The sequence below is a fragment of the Seriola dumerili genome, unplaced genomic scaffold (genome assembly GCF_002260705.1).
Source record: "Seriola dumerili isolate Sdu_G_001 unplaced genomic scaffold, Sdu_1.0 BDQW01000091.1, whole genome shotgun sequence".
Classification (NCBI taxonomy): Eukaryota; Metazoa; Chordata; class Actinopteri; order Carangiformes; family Carangidae; genus Seriola; species Seriola dumerili.
The window spans coordinates 6,519,852-6,536,479 of NW_019174346.1; the positions used below are offsets into that span (position 1 = coordinate 6,519,852).

The 16,628-nt window shown below is 40.2% G+C and overlaps 2 protein-coding genes across 2 annotated transcripts in view; both read right to left on the reverse strand.

The window, feature by feature from the left end:
- Positions 1-3,604, reverse strand: part of LOC111222294 (endothelial cell-selective adhesion molecule-like) — a 59,945-nt gene extending 56,341 nt beyond the window's left edge. Inside the window, exon 1 of the mRNA XM_022745979.1 lies at positions 3,153-3,604. Coding sequence (XP_022601700.1) covers positions 3,153-3,219 — 67 coding nt within the window. The 5' untranslated portion in view covers positions 3,220-3,604. The remainder of the gene's footprint in view (positions 1-3,152) is intronic.
- A 4,479-nt stretch (positions 3,605-8,083) lies between these two features.
- On the reverse strand, positions 8,084-14,059 carry msantd2 (Myb/SANT DNA binding domain containing 2). The gene is made up of 4 exons (XM_022745968.1): positions 13,606-14,059; positions 10,899-11,154; positions 10,744-10,807; positions 8,084-9,949 (listed from the first exon to the last, which is right to left on the reverse strand). The coding sequence occupies exons 1-4, from the start codon at positions 14,035-14,037 to the stop codon at positions 9,028-9,030; spliced, it is 1,674 nt and encodes a 557-aa protein (XP_022601689.1). The 5' UTR covers positions 14,038-14,059; the 3' UTR covers positions 8,084-9,027.
- Positions 14,060-16,628: the final 2,569 nt, after the last annotated feature.

Genomic DNA, 16,628 nt, shown 5'->3' on the forward strand with positions numbered 1-16,628 from the left:
ATAACTGGCCTTTGATAAGGGGACATCGAGCTTCAAGATTACTGCGGGTGCTCATGTAAATGCATTCATTTCTCTCTCTCTCACACACACACACACACACACACACACACACACACACACACACACACACGCCACTAAAACAATGCTAATGTCAGGCCTAAAATAATACCTCTTTCCATTGCACATTGTCCATTTTATTGAAGCTGTGAGCATCTAAAAATAGTACAATTGGGGTTGTCCAGATTTCCACTTGATGGGACCAAGTGTCAATGCAATCGCCCAAACCATTTACAACCGGCCTGGCAAACGTACCACTTTCCTAACAATTTTGTTTCTGAGTCAGCAAGACCTGTCATATATTTAGCAAGTGAATATTTTTATGTTCCTAATCAGGCTATCCAGATAACACCAGTCATAGGACCTGTACCTTACATTTCCATGTATAAAACCCTAAATCCAGGTGACAAGAATGTCTAACAAAAATTTACTGCCTGTGATTTTCTCCCTGAGTGTGATTTTTTGAGTTACCTTGCCTAAGAAGAAATTACAGGAGGGCAAATCAATTAAAGTAATGGGAATACAGTGCATAATTAAGCACCCTGCTTATTGAACTTAGGCTAATGTAATCAAATTAGCTGATCCAAACACAACTTTAATGAGACAATCATAATGGGTTCATGCGATTGTGAAGTACTGTGAACTATTATGCAGAAAAAGCATAATACATACAAAACCTGCTGGCAGGAAACACTGACATTTAGTGTCACATTTAATTCAGAAAAGTCACAATGAATCAAACAGAGGAGAAGGAGAAGGTCAGTGATTGGCTTAAGCAGTAAACTTGAATTTGAACTTACAATACAGTGATTACTATCAGGACAGTGTAAGTATCAGGTCTTGATTTTTGGCTGGACCACAACAGCAGTCTAATGATTAAATGTTTGTATGGAAGCCCTGTCTGATCGAAATTGTATTCTCTTCTGTGTTTATGACTTAAGAAAAGTAGACAAAAAAGGTTTGGCAAAAGAACAATTTCACCACAATTTTTTTTCACACTTGCCTCTCAGGGTTTCCATTCATTTGGCATTTTTGCTTGAAAAACGACCTAAGCTCATCATAAAATCATTTTTCAAAATAGTTGCCAATCAATTTTCTGTCTATGAATGAATGGACTAATAGCTGTAACTTTACTATATACAGTACATTTATGAGATGACCATGTTGCCAAAACTCTGCTTAAATACTGAATATGCAGACAAATGAGCCAAACAGTCAAAGGTCAGTGGTGCTCTTAATTTGAAAAACACATACATTTGACATTTATTAACACGACCACAATGGCACATCAATTTCTTCTGACGTCGACAGTCTGACAACATTACGCACAGCTCTGATTTTTAACTTAAACAACAAATGAGGTCTTGTCTTGTTTGTCGGACGATGTTTGCTCGCTTCCTGCTCTAACGCACTCAGCTACATCAGGCACTCAAGGAGCGCACAGCTTTCCTGTTGCCACAGGCTGCTATTCATGAACATTTCCTCCCTGTGTCTTGACCACTGAGTGTGTTCAGGACACACCTGCAGGGTGACTGATTGTGAGCTAAACGCTGAGGTCAAGGTCAGCTACTGTGCTTGTATTGTCCTGTTGTGCTGTGACAGTGAATCACAGCCTGCTGTTAAAACTCCAGATTAGTCACCAGGAGACATCACTACCAGTCCCTTGAAATACCTTAAATCACTCCTTCAAATGTCTTAAAAAGGTGTCTAAACGATGTAACGTCACCAGAGGAGCCTGGGTGGTGAAATAGAAGCATTTCCCAGGTAATACCCCTCCCTCGGGGTGAAACGGGCCAGCCTGAGACTGCCTCTGTCAGCGCAAGTGATTGTTTTGGCAACAATACTGAAAAGCAAGCACACATGGGCAACCAAGAGCAGATTCAGGCAAAATGTGAAGCTCCTGCTTGCTTTCATGTCTCACAGACCAAATGCCACCAGCCTGTCTCCTGGAACTAATACGCACTCACCTGAAGCAGATGGAGTCCTCTAACTTAAATGGATATTTCCTGTTTTTTTTTTTTTTTTTTTCCATATGAGAGAAGGATGGTTCATGAGAGAACTCAAGTTAAATCTGAATCTTAGACTCTGATGAACAAAAATGTGGACTAGTTTCTGTTGAAACTGAGAGTTGAGCTGGGACAAGAGGAACGATGAGGATTCAAAATTCATAACGAGATGAATATGAACATATATCAATCCCTTGTTGCTGTTTAAGGAGGATGATTTTCTGTTAAGTCAGAAGTATGCACCTTTATATGACCTCCAGTTTTGCAGTCAGTCTGATGGAGACTAAATTACCTCAGCTTTCTGCCTTTGGAAAGAGGCCATACAAAACATGTCTCAAGAAAACAACTATTTGACTGCCTTTTTTTTCTCGTAATATTTTCCTGTCAAATGTAAATGATGCTCCCTTCTGGATAACGCTGTTCAAATTTTTACCTGAATAAATCATTTAGAACTTATCATTTCTTAAAACATTCGCTAAATCCTTGTGCAGCTGCACCGTGCCCCAATTTCAAAATCAAAGAGATGGCAGGGGAAAAGTAGGCTGCATGTACAGTACAGCTATCAGTGAAAGTAGGAGTTTAATACATTGCTAGAGAGAGTGATGGCTGAGCCAATGTTGCAGCAGCTATAAAGGGATTATTCTTCCCTGGAAGACATAATCATGTGTAACACACTTGTTTCAAATCCTGTGAAAAACAAACAGGTGTTTCAGCTTTAAATCCATCCCTTCATCCTCTGGCACACATACAGGAGAGAACCCCCAGAAACAGACCTCTCCTGTCATTTCCTCTTTAGTTATTGGGTTATGATTATGACTAATGTCTGGATTACTCATCTGAGTAACACATTTCATAAAGGAAGAGAGAAATGTGAGGAGATATTTTTAAAATGATGCTTAAAAAATAAATAAATAATAATATCAATAAAAAACAATTCTAGGTCCAATATTTGCATTATTTAAAAAAAAAAACATCTGAAATATAAAGGCAGGCTTTGTGAAGTGTACTAGGCTATATGAATACATAGAAAGCATGAACACATAGTTATGAATAAATCAGGAAATGTGTGAAAATGAGCTCTTCACTGACCTGAGAACCCCCACAGAAAGGTGAATGAGAGCAAAGTAAGTTTCCTCGAAGTAGTATAGACCTCCATGGTTGTTTCCACTTCTCAATGTGGCAGTGTCCTTCACCCAGCTTTATATGTGAGCTGTGTTTCGCCTCGGGCAAATCTCTTCAAGTCTGTCAAGTGGTTTTTCCTTCAGTCCTCCGGCGGAGACGTTGGTGGGGAAGGTGGGGAACACTTCAGGTGAGGAAATGTGGATGCCGTCTGATCCCGCGGCCGCAGGAACCCTCTTTCCTGACTTTGCGTTGAGATGGTAATAAAGTGGAGCGTAAGCTGGATCACCACTTCCAACACCGAGGATCCTCCACGACTCTTCTTCTCCTTTTAACACTCGGCTGCATCTGCAATTCCCTCCTTATCGACACGGTAGCAGGTACAAGCCCGCAACTTATCATGCCGTGTCCTTTCCTGAGAAAGAGAGAGCGAGAGAGAGAGAGAGAGAGAGAGCGGGGAGAGAGAGACCTAGAGAGAGACAGAGGGGAGAGAGAGAGAGCAGCGTCGCCTCAGCGAGCGAGCTGGCATAAAGTTTGCCTCAACATAATTGAAGAGTTGCGGTTGTGAGCTTCAAGATAAAACCCACTGTGTACGAAGACGGTTTTGGTGAATGTTTTGCATGAGGTCCCGCTTTTATTTTGAAAGCAACGTTAACTGACATCCGGGATTTCTCTACTTGTTTATTATAGCACGACGCAAGTACACCTGTTCGCTGATTATGTGCAGGTGCATAAACGACTTTTCATGTGCAATTGCGGATATATCACTATATTTTGATTTATTTCACTTCATTGTCAGACTGTGAAATTTGTCTTGAGCCCTAAGGTGCGGGCTAAACTACTGTTCTACACATAAATACAAAAACACAAAAACACATAAAATGGCAGATTCTAATGATGCTGCTGAATATTAAAATCGAAAAATAAAAATAGGAGTGAGACAAATAAAAGAATGATCACAATGCTTTGTGAAAAAGTGGATGTGATAAATTGCATTATGATTGTCTCAGTCAAGCTTTTTTTTTGTCAAAAATTCTACTATAGGAAATAAAATGATTAATTGTAAGATAATTTCCTCAAGTGTGAGTTAGGGTTAGTGGTTGAAATGTGTCACCAATGACGTGGTGCAACCCAGACAAAAATAAAAATAAAAAAAAGGATTCACAATAAGCCTATTTTCAAACCCACACAGCTAAAGCTCCAGCCTTTCCCCCAGTCTTTAGCTCCTGCTCCATCATGTGTGAAAAGGTATGGGTCTGAGAGGAGAGAAAGACTGGACTCAGCTTGACATGAATTCCCAAGGTGAGCTCACCCCCTGATGTAAAAATATGGACCGACCTGTGCTCTCTGATGTGGTCAGACCCCTTTATTTCATTTGCTAAGGTTGCCCAGTTGCCTCAGCAACAAGGGTGAGACTAATGCAGGAGGACTGCTCAATTATGAGAGGTGAACAAGGGTTATGCCTGTGATTAAATCCAAAGAAGCAGGGTCCAAACCTTCTGGGGATGAGATTTTTGTTGTGTTGTTGTAAATTGCATCTGGGCCTCCAGATGAAATCTACAGCATTCAGGGAAAAGCTGTCAAAACAAGCCTGTTTTTATTTTGGTGCAAAAATAATTTGTGCAGGGCACTGAGGCTAATAGTGGATTCTGGACCAGACTGCTATAATCCAAATAAACAAAATGAAGTGTGGTCGAATGGTGAGCAAACCTGACACCTGGAGGTCAAATACATTGCTCACAACACTCAATTATCTATTTAAGGATTTGATGTTTTCTAATCTTTTTGCCTTTAGTGATTTTCTCTCAAATGAAAAGAGAAAATTCAATGGAAAAGTGCCAAGAAGCAAATAATATACATCACATACTGTAGGTGTACTCCCCTCATCCTTCCCCCAGATCAAACCCATGCCCCCAACCATCAAAAATGAAATGATCATAATACATCATATAATAAGGAAAAAAAACATTATTATTACTGCTGCCATCTCTGATACTGTAATTAAAAAAATAGATACCATAAATACTATAACGCCAATATGCAATAGACAGACGGGCTGTTTCATATATATTGTACAAACATCAGTTCATCACTCCTGCCAAGATGTATCTCCAGATATAATACAGCAGATCTGTCTGCGTATTCTATATATCCACACATATAAACACACGCATTGCATAGAGCACACTGTGAGCATGGACATTCACTATAAAGCTTGGTAATAGTTTAATATTTCTAAAAGGGATTACAGCCCAGTCCGCCCATTTTATTATGATACGTTTGGAGCTTGTTCACTGTGTTAAATCCTATTCTGAGGAAGAATAGCACAGCCAGAGCAGAGATATCACCAAGGTCTCGAGTGCAATTCAAGTAACCATAAATATGCAGTGAGGCTGTGTGCATTAAGACTGTAGAGTGGTAAGACTGGTCATGTAGAGATGTTGGGTCGAGGAGGTGAGTTACTCCTTTGAGCGCATAAAAGAATAAAACAGATGAAAAAAAGCAATATATATACCACAATGAAAGAATCCACTCTTTTTTGTGATCAGATTATCTCAGATTATAATCTGTAGGGTAGATGTGTGAACTCTACATAAACCCGTGTAAAAGTATCATTGTGTCAGAGTGGTTATCATCACTGTCCTAGATACTGTAGATGTGGTGTAAAGTCCAGGCACATTTTCACTGATCCAAGACCTGTCTTCTGTCTTCTGAACTCACCGTACATACACCTACATCTGGCTTCAGGTCATGTTTTCATATTTCCAATCAGGATTTATGTTCACAGCTTGAAACTGTTCACAGATTCATATTTAAAGGGTTCACTTCCACACATCAACAGGAAAAACAAATACAAAATTTTATTGACTATTTTCTGCAGATCTGATCTAATGCTTTGATGACAAAACACTAATGTGGATGAATAACATTTTCCAAAGAATTCCTGTTGTTTCTTGCATGAATGAAAGCCTATTACACATTCATTGTGAACAAAAGCAAACATCAAATATAAAACAGCAGGGTACAATGAAATATTTATTTCCATTATGTATGAGTAATCTCCGTCACTAAGTCAGAAATACTTTGCACCTACAATGTAAATAAAATAGTGAATGGAAAATGTAACATTAATTATTTACTAACAAAGGGCAGAATACAGTACAGGGATAGTTAATACAGTCTGTGTTTAAACTATAAGTAACTGATTGAGTTTAATTGTAATAATGTCACTTTTTTTTCAAGTTCAATTCTGATTACACTGTTTTTGAATGCAGTGAGTGAGAAAAAGTTCCCAGATGTTTAGTTTTCTAAATGTCAATAGCATCGTTTCACACATGCATCACAGACATGGTCAGCTGTGACTCCGCCTCTCTCAAGGACCGTTTTATTTTATCACATATTAACGCCTTTCTTAACTGTCTTTGATTTTATTTCTCAATGATGACAAATTACAGTATCTACACTACCATGACAGGATTTTCCACAGTGGCTCTCTGTGGCCATCTCCTGTCCACATGGGTGAATGGCACCCTTCAGATCTTAATCCATACTCATTCAGCCACTGCAGTCACATCATTGGTTACCAGGTGTAATGATCGCAGTGTTCACTTTCAAGAGTGATAGCATGCTAAGATTCGCCACTCTCTTGCAGGTATTTGGTTATAAGCCAAACTGTTTTTTTCCTTGACTGGTTTTGGTAAACATTATTCCTACCCATTCAAACATTGAGGGGAAACTTGTTGGCATTGCTGCAGCCCTACCCATTGACCTGATTGGGAAAGTGGTCTCAGACTTTTGGACCCCACTGTACGTACTTACATACATTGCATAACTGTGGACATGACCAGACATCGCTCATCTGTAGCTATTTCTGATACTCTAAAGGCATATGAGAAATCTGACAGCGTTATCAGTACGGCACCGACTGCCCAAACACATACAAATACTCACAAACCCATTTCCACCGTGTGGCAAATGACAGTGAGTGCCCCATTTATTGTTTTTTCAAACATGTAAACATACAAGACGGTGACTTCAAAACAATCACATACAAGACATTGTGTCAACCAATAAAATAGAAAATATCATATTTATCTTTATATACTGTATACCCAAACAAATGAACATTGCAAGTTTTGCAAAAGCCGGAATGCTAAAGAACACTGATATTCTTAAATATATATTTTAGATATATATATAAGGTAGATTTCATATACACAGACTCAATATGGAGTTCTCCATTTGTTTGATTTTTCTCTACACAGTCTTTCCTGGCACATTGCACATAACCTTAGGAATCATGTTCATAAAGAATTCAGTTTGATTATTGGTCAAAAGTGAGTTAACCTCTGCAGCTTATAGTCTTGACCTGACTAGAAGTCATAGATCAGTGCTCATAGGCCTGGTTTATACCTGCATGCAAGCAGATTATCACAAATACCTGCTGATTATGTGTCATCTGCGAGACTGATGCATTTGAAATACCAGTATCTGCAAGGCTGCAACAGCTATACACTGATACACACAACCCCACAACTGCAGCTAGAGATGCTCCAAAGCGCTGGCCACAAATACATTACCATTGGCTCTCCAGTGTATTGTCAGTGATTCTCATTTTGGCTGATAGTGTGACACCAGAAACACATAAGAAGTAGATTAATAATGACTTTACTGACCTGGTGATATTTCAGAGTATTTAGCAAAGTCATATTTCAGTGTTATGTGCAATAGATTTTGCTTGTGCAGGAGCAAAACTCTGAATCCTAACCAACATGATCAATCATAGTAATGTGCATTAGAGCTATAAAAGATCATGCAACAGGATTAGTAAGAGAGCTAAGCACACACATGCTCCATGTGGTCACACCGCGTTTTTTAACATAAGTGCAAGAGCGGTAAACATTTAAATATGAGTGTAGGCAGCAGCTGATAATCAAATAGCAGCAGCTGCTGTGACTTTAATTTAATCTTTTCATAGATTCTAACTGCTGCAAAGACATTTGGATTCAGCCATAACAAGCTGTGTGAAAAATGTTTTCATTAGTCTGTGTTTACTTGCTGCAGAGCGCCATCGTCACTGGTTGGGTAAAAGCGACGTGTCGTTTCACGTGCTGAGCCGATATGTGGAGTGAAAGCCACACCCAGCTGGCACAAAGCGCTACCGTGCCGGTCGGGTTACAGAGTGCATCGGAGTATTCACACTGCTGGATAAACAGCCATCCACGCTGGCCATTACTGATTATTTGCTTTTTGTCTCTAGTTTGCATAGAGGCATCTCTAGCTGCAGTCCAGTTACACGTGCAAAACACAAGACATAAATCACTGTTACTCTTAGACGCTTTGCGAATTCAGGTCCAGACCTCAACAGTCAAAGTAAAGGCAGTTTAAGAATAAATACACACTATGGTCCCCTCGCTGCCTTGTTTGCTACATCCTACTGAGGTAGACAGATGCATACTGCAATAGTCACCTTGCCAACCCCACATTCCCTGATGAGGCAATATTTATCTACACTAAACAAGCAGCAGAAACCTTTGTAGTGCACATTAGCCTAAAATTATAAGTACATACTTCTTGGATGTTGCAATTTTGCAATAGTTAAGCTACTGTTCCGATGTTTCTACACAATATATTTGACATATTGTGCACAGTCATTCTTTTTTATATAAGGATCTAAGGAAAAGTGTGTTGAAAAGAGCTGAAAAGACTGCAAAAATATGCCAGACTCTTGCACACATCCATGCTTTGTAACAGAATTGGTCGCCTTTCATGTTGCCTTTCTGGCTGTAACACTTGTTAATTATATTTAGTGAATACAAATGAGTAACACTGTTGTAGTGTGTTGTTATGATGCTTCTTTGTTGTTGTATTTCAAGGAGTAACCCACAGCAGTTTCGAGGCACTCCACCAGGGACCCTGCTGAGAGGAAGTCCAGCTCCACCTCAATGAATTTTATGTAAATGGCAAAACGTTGAGCCGAGTCTTCACCCCACTCGCCATCCTGACCTGTGACACCACCCCGGCAGTTCTCCTGCAGGAAATGGGTCACAGCGGAGGGTTCACTGTGGATGTAGTGTTTGCCAGAACCCTGAAAGTGCTGGAATAGACACTGCTGTATGGTCCTATCCTCAGCTATGCCTAAGTAGCAGTAAGTGACTTTAGCTCCAGTCCTGTCACCCTGCCCTGCTCCTTCTCCATCAGCCTGACTTTCAGCCCCGTTTTCGGTCTCGCACTGAGGTAAGCTATGGTCTTCACTGTCACCCTGGGGAGAGGTCTGAGCGGTGTAGTTAGAGGACAACATGGCCTCATAGCCAACAGCGTAGAGTCCATACGCCTTGGGGATGTCCCCAGGAAGGAGGTAGTGGGATGTGCCTTTGCTGCAGCCTGCTGCCCTGGATTGGGACACAGGGATCCAGTCCACCTCCATGTGCAGCTCCAGGCAGCGGGCCTCGCTAATGGTAATGTCCAGGAACTTGTAGTAGACATTCTTCCAGTTCATCTTTTGAACTTTGGTCATGATGATGCGGCCCTCTGGCTTCTCTGGGTTGAAGTACTCGCGGAGCCTCTTGCCCAGCGGCACCTGTGAGCTGATTTCAGCGTAGTGGTAACGCACGTCCTCACGCCAACGCGTGTTGTAACCCACGCCAAAGATGGCCAGTTTGTTGGAAAGGTGCAGCCGTGAGAACTCAGTCCACGTTTGGAAGTGCTCCCATTTCAGCTCCACTGACTCAAGGATGCGCATCACAGTCTGCATCATGTCCCTTTTTCTGCAGAGAGCCCAAGAAACATAACAAGGACAAAGTAATACAACGTATTCCCCATTTTTTAAAGTTTTATACAAGCAGTGACCTGCCAGACAAAATGGGCAGCTCCTTATTAGCCTGGATTTGGGAACCATTAAAATATTTCTGATAACTCTGCCCCATTTATTGGTTTTCATTTTTGTCTGGCCAGCTCCCACATGATTATAAGAGCTCAGTTTTAGACAAATAAGAACTTCAATAAATATCTATGCATTATTATCTCTAAATGTGGTAAACTCATAATTAAATGGTCACTCAGTATATGATTTTATGTATCTTGTTTTGACACAGTTTAAGGGGGCTAAAGTAAATTTTTAAAAAGAAAACAACAACAAGGCGAAACATGAAGATTCCTTGAAGCCCTGGCAAGTGAGGTTTTAAAAATTATGGCTTTGGCGACTCCCAGTGGTTGTATCAAGAAAGACGCTCTGGCAAACAGCACTGCACAGATTTGACAATCACCAAACTCAAACCTATTTTCTAATAAAATGGCTAAGATAACCTTTGTTCCACCGTACACTTATGGACTAAAATCATTTTAACCTCTGATCAGTTTATCTCTATCAAAATGAAAGTGAAAAGGGAAAAGCCAAGTGTCACATCCCATTCAGAGTAACATCAAACAAATTATATTGTTGGTTTTTTCAACAGTAATTTGTAATGATGAGGCTAAGTCAACTTACAACACAAAGCTTTATAACAAACATGTTCATTTCACAAAGACTAAGTGAAGTCAGCCTTTGTTCTTGGTGACTTACTGGGTTTGTTCTGACAGCTCTGCTTGAATCTGTAGAGCTCTGTTTTTAGGCACCTGGATTTCTTCTGAAGGGAAAAACACATACAAATATGAGTTCAAACGCACCATGCTTGTTTCATTTACTGCGATCTGACCGCTGCTTGCTGACGAACTCACCAGTCTCCATGTCTCCCTCCTGGAAAGCTGAGTCCAGCACCTGGTTGCACCAGTCCTCCTGGGAGAAGTCTTCCAGGGTGCTGCCATCAGACTCCATCTCCTGATACAGTCCACTGCTGTTGATCAGCACAGGGGCACAGCTCTGGGAGTCCCAGCCTCCCTGACCAAACACCTTCTCCAGCTGCTCTATAGTGTAGCTGCTCTTCCTTTTGCCGATCCCGTGCTCCTTCACACGGCTGTAGCAGCGCCGGAGAGTCTGTATGTGAGGGGAGGAGAACTTGATGATTTTAGGCCGGTCACACAGTGTGTAAACAAGCATTATTACTAAGCTGTTGCTCCAGTAACTTTGCAGAAAGGGTCCTAAAGAAGAGAGATATCACTTCATGTTTTCATAGCTCTGTGAACTGGTTACTTAGAGGAAGTCAATCAGCCCTGAGACTGACTTTAGTAAGCTGAGATGTCACAGATCCACATTCAATACTTAACAGTGTTGTAATGTTAGTATCACTGCTGTGCTGTATGTGCTGCACAATAAATACATAAATATATAAATATTGAAAATACTGACAGTGCTTTTTGTGATTAGCTAGCATTAAAATTTGACTCAGCATAGTTTTACATTTTCCTTTTGTTGTCTGAAACATTGCAAAGACAAAGCAAAGTTCAAATTTATTACATGTGTAATAAAGGAGAGTGGCTCAGAAAACAGACAACAAACATTACTAGGAATTACTTGGTGAGCTCATTCAACACAACATACTGAAAAAAATCAGATACACAACAACATATTAAAATCCCACAAATAAGCTAATAAAAAATGCACTTTAAAGTGCCAGTGGTTTACAATTCAGAAGTCAAATAAACCTAAACATATTGAAAAACATGCAAAATGCCAGAAATAATTACAAAGCCAACATAAACTAAAAAAACCTCAAAGTGCCAGTTTACTATTCAAGAGTCTATGGCCTCAGGGAAAGTGCTCAGATATAAAACAGGGATGTCTGAACCTCCTCCCGGAGGGCATGTCCTCAAAGAGAGGAGCAGCTGGGTGAGAACCATCTCTAACCACAATCAGAGGCTTTTGGTGAAGGCAAACTCTATAAATTAAAGAGAGGGATGGGAGGAAGTGGCTGATAATTTTCTATTTTCTATTCTTCTATTCTGTCTAATGCATTTGATTTCATAGTGGTCAGACTATCAACCCAAATTGTGACTGTGAAAGTTTGCATACAGTCTGCAACAGATGTGTAACACTGGACCTTAGCTTTCCTTGAAAACTCCCTGACGTTCCACAAAAAGTATGATCTCTGATGAGCCGACGTTACAATTTTGTGAACGTTGCTTCCTGTCTAAGGCTTGAAGAGACTATAATACCAAGAAATCTAAACTCTCACATTTTCCACAGGTTTCCTCCTGTGATTTCAAGACACAGTTTCCATCCCTCATCTTTCTCAAAGTCGATGATCATCTCTTTAGTTTTTTAATGTGTCTGACTAACTACTACTCCTACCTACTCCCTCCCCCTTATTGAAAAATCCAGAATCAATGCAAAGATGAATGTGAAAACAGCCCTCTAGTGTCTAACTCTGCACAGACGTCATGCTGCACAGTGAAGCTCAAACATCCAATTGATGAAATGAAGGAAGAAGAAGAAAAGCATATTTCTGAGATGGGAAGTCAGACTGATACATTCTTAAATGTGAGGAAATCAGGAGGTTTTCACTGGAGAATGAAGCACTGTGTCTGCAGTATAATATGTGAAATTTGATTATGTAACGACATTTGCAGGACATGTAAATTGTTATTTCTCATCTGTTGGAATTCAATTTTTGTCATTTCAAACATACTGATGGTGAATGCTTAAATCTAATGCAATGGTTTCAAATTCATGGAACTGTCATGAATATGGAGTATTGACACAATCTATTGCTGGCCTTTCTAAATATACATGTATTACATGTACTAATATGTCTGTTACACTCACATAGGTGGGTGAATGAATGACTGAATCAATCAATCAATCAATCAATCAATCAATCAATCAATCAATCAATCAATCAATCAATCAATCAATCAATCAATCAATCAATCAATCAATCAATCAATCAATCAATCAATCAATCAATCAATCAATCAATCAATCAATCAATCAATCAATCAATCAATCAATCAATCAATCAATCAATCAATCAATCAATCAATCAATCAAAGCTTGAGTTCAGGGTTGATTCCACCCTCATACAGACAACAATTTCTGGGTGTTGGAATGAACAATGTGGTTGTGAATAAAAATAATTTTACAATCCTTTTGTTCACAACCACATTTTTAACCCAGTGGTCAGCAATTGAAAAATAAAAAAACAAACTATTTTATCCAAAGTATTTATTACAATACCCTGCCAGTATTTAGTAATATGGGTACTGAAAACACATGTCAGGGTGGTAAAGAGTGGATAATTAGAGTGGAGACAAGGAGACTTGATTTTTGTATGATCGGTTATCAATGTGTTTTAGCTGTATGTCAGGTCAGCAAGTGAGGATAAGAAAATGTGACTGGATTTATTTTGCCGAACCTCTGTCTATAACCTGCACTGCAACGCTTGACAGCAACTCCCGCTCCGTCTCAGAGCCACAGGTAGAGGTCCTGATGATGGAGGATGAACATGCAGCCTTCCAGCCATTGTTATGTCCTCATAACCTTATTTACCTTCATCCTCTCCCTGCACTGGGAGGGGGTCCTCTCGTATCCCAGCTCCGACAAGGCTCTGGACACCCGCTCGTACATGGCAGGACCGGGGGCCTTACCGGAGAACACAGTGCCCGCGACCTCGAGCTGCTGCATCCTCGCCTCCGTCAGCCTCTCGTTGCCCCAGACCGCGATTAGAGCGTTTGTCTCCGACGGGGTCCATGACATCCCCCGGCAAGCCGTGAAGCTGTTGGAGGAGGATGAGGCCGCCGTCCGGCCCGCGGTCCCTGAGCCCACGTTCAAAGGCGAGAAGCGGTTAGGTGTCGAGGGATTGGAGTGGTATTGATTACTGTCACTCAAATCCTCCGACTCGGGGGATGGCACCTCGGTTTTCGGTATCTTTAACGGCGTCGATATCTCTGGAGAATGCTCCGCGTTACTGGACGCCGCCATGTTGCCTCTGTTGCTAAGGGGAGGGGAGGGAACGTGACGTTGGGCTTTACGTTAGAAAGCGTGGAGAAAAATACGGCGTGGATCCAAGGAGAGGTATAAAGGTGGATCCCGGAAGAGTTAGATCTAAAGTAAACAAACAAACGCCTCTCTACCGAGTTATTTAGAAGAATATGGGAATAAGACGATATACATGTGTGTGTATGTGTCTCCCTATACTACCTCATACTATTCAGGTTGCTCTCACACTTTAATGCAGCAAAATAATCAGAATGTGTAGTTTTGAATTAGTTAAACTATCACAATACACAAAATGAATCACTTCAGAATCCCTCTGTTGTTCCCCATTACTGCACCAAGGGTGAAAAGTCCAACAGGACATAGTCATCACTGGTCAGTGAATGAGACCTTTTATTGGATTTTGAGGGTATAATTGGTCATTTGATGGCCCGATTGATTGGTTGTGTCATTGTTTACTTCATCTTTTCTGTGACAGTGTTTGATTGGCGTCCCTCAGGGTCTACAAGTAATTCCAGCCTGCTCCGCCATCTGTCTAGTGGTTGGCGGCGTGTGTGTTTGTGGTCATCTGGGTCATGACCTGGCCAAAGCGACAGTAAGATCCTTTTTGGATGAGGTTTACACGCTAACTGTCCAAGAAAGGTCAAAGACAGGAAACACTGGTCAGTCAAATCATTACATGTCAAAACTGCAGCTGTCAATTAGTTGTCATGTCTGCTGTCAGGAAGAGAGTATGATTGGATTTGCATTTAGATGTTAAGAAAGTGTGGCTCATGCTCTGATTGAAATTAATGGTGATATTCTGTATTTTTCTTTTATTTCTTATTGTCAACAAATCCCCCCCATGAAGTCAAAACCAGAACTGAACGTATCCTCCATAAGTGTGTGTATCTTAAAGTCTGATATATCTTATTCCTCTGTACCATAGAGCTCCATCGTTGATCACATTAATGAACCACACTGTTGTACTGGGTGACATTCCTTCACCATGAACACACGCACAGTGTAATTTATTTTGACTCAGTCCCACACACACCAACTTGTCCCTGTAAAGCAACAAATGTGTAATAATCCACGGCTGAAAATTTTGCACTGTTTATTATTGTCGCAGAGTGACATTAGCTAAAAGCTACAATGCCCAGCTGATTTAAGAAAATATCCAACCCTTTTTAGCCACGCCAGCAATCTCTTGACTTTTCCTCTTGTGCCACCACATTTTTGATTTGTAGAGAAATTCTTTGAACAACTATTGGATGGACTGCAATCAATGACATTTTGTACATTCATGGTGCTCAGAGCAAGAATTTTAACATCTATTACACAGATTGGGACAAAGTTTGGTACGCCTCACAGAGCTCCTGTAAATTGGAAGTCTGTATTCGTGACCTGTTTTTAAGGATTTAAGTCTTCAGTTCTGGTTGTTTATTTAAACCAGCATCAGCCTTTGTAGAACAAAAAACAATTTACAAATGTGAAAATGTGAGGAAAAAAAATACAGATAAATGTACTTTACTGGATGAATAGATTTTGTTACATGCAGCAATATTGTTGGGGTATATATCTACAAATCAGCAAATGAAAGTTTGAATAATGATTTTAATATTTGTTTTTGTTTAACTTCCAAATAAGCAATGCAGATCAATAACTTGCTTATAACATGTCTGATCACTTATGAGGTTTCCCTGTGCACATGTTTAAGATTGAAGTCGTGACAAATAATTTTCCTTAAACATCCATATTCTGTGCACAATTAACAGTGATGATCGGTCTGCAATTACTTAATGCTGATATTAACTGAGAACTCGATGAGAGATGTTGAAGATGTTAGAAAAGTGAGTCTCGCCGGGATTTTTCACAGACACATCTGAAAGCAGTAAGGTCGAGTCTTCTGTGGCCTCATTTGTGTTTTAATATTCTGGAAAGCACATCTGAACAAAATAGTGAGGATCTGTGTTAATCTATGTACCATCAAGAGGCCGTCATTATATTCTGGAGACATGTACAGACATAACTTAAAGTTAATGAGATGGGACTTTATTTGCACATGTTCAGGACACTGACTTCACCTTTCAGTTCCACCAGCTTTGCTGACGCCTCATGAATTTGAAGTCTGAGAGTAGCTTTTTTTTTTTTATAATTAGAGAACGGTTGTGATAATAATCCTGGTCTAATCATCAGTGGGACAATTTGCTTTTTTCAAACTGTAAATGATTGCTAAGAGATAAGACCTGACATAGATGGATGTTAGTGTGAATATCACAAAGTTCAATGTAGTTGACCTGTGAGAGGATGGTTTTGATTGTCATAATGCATACATTATATATTCCAATATTTCCTTTGTTATAAGTTAGAATCAGGGCTTACGTGAAAGGAGGTGTAAAAATCAATCTTTGTTTTGCTGAAAGCAGCAACATAAATTCACCACCCAACTTCAGTTGGGTGATGGATTTATTTTTGTCTCCATGCTCGTCTTTGATTGGGCCACATCTGTTACCAATGAGCCTCAGTATTAATGACAGTGCCAGGAATGCCCTCAAGTGTTTTCATTTAAGCGTATCTGAGTGCAGTCCTACTTA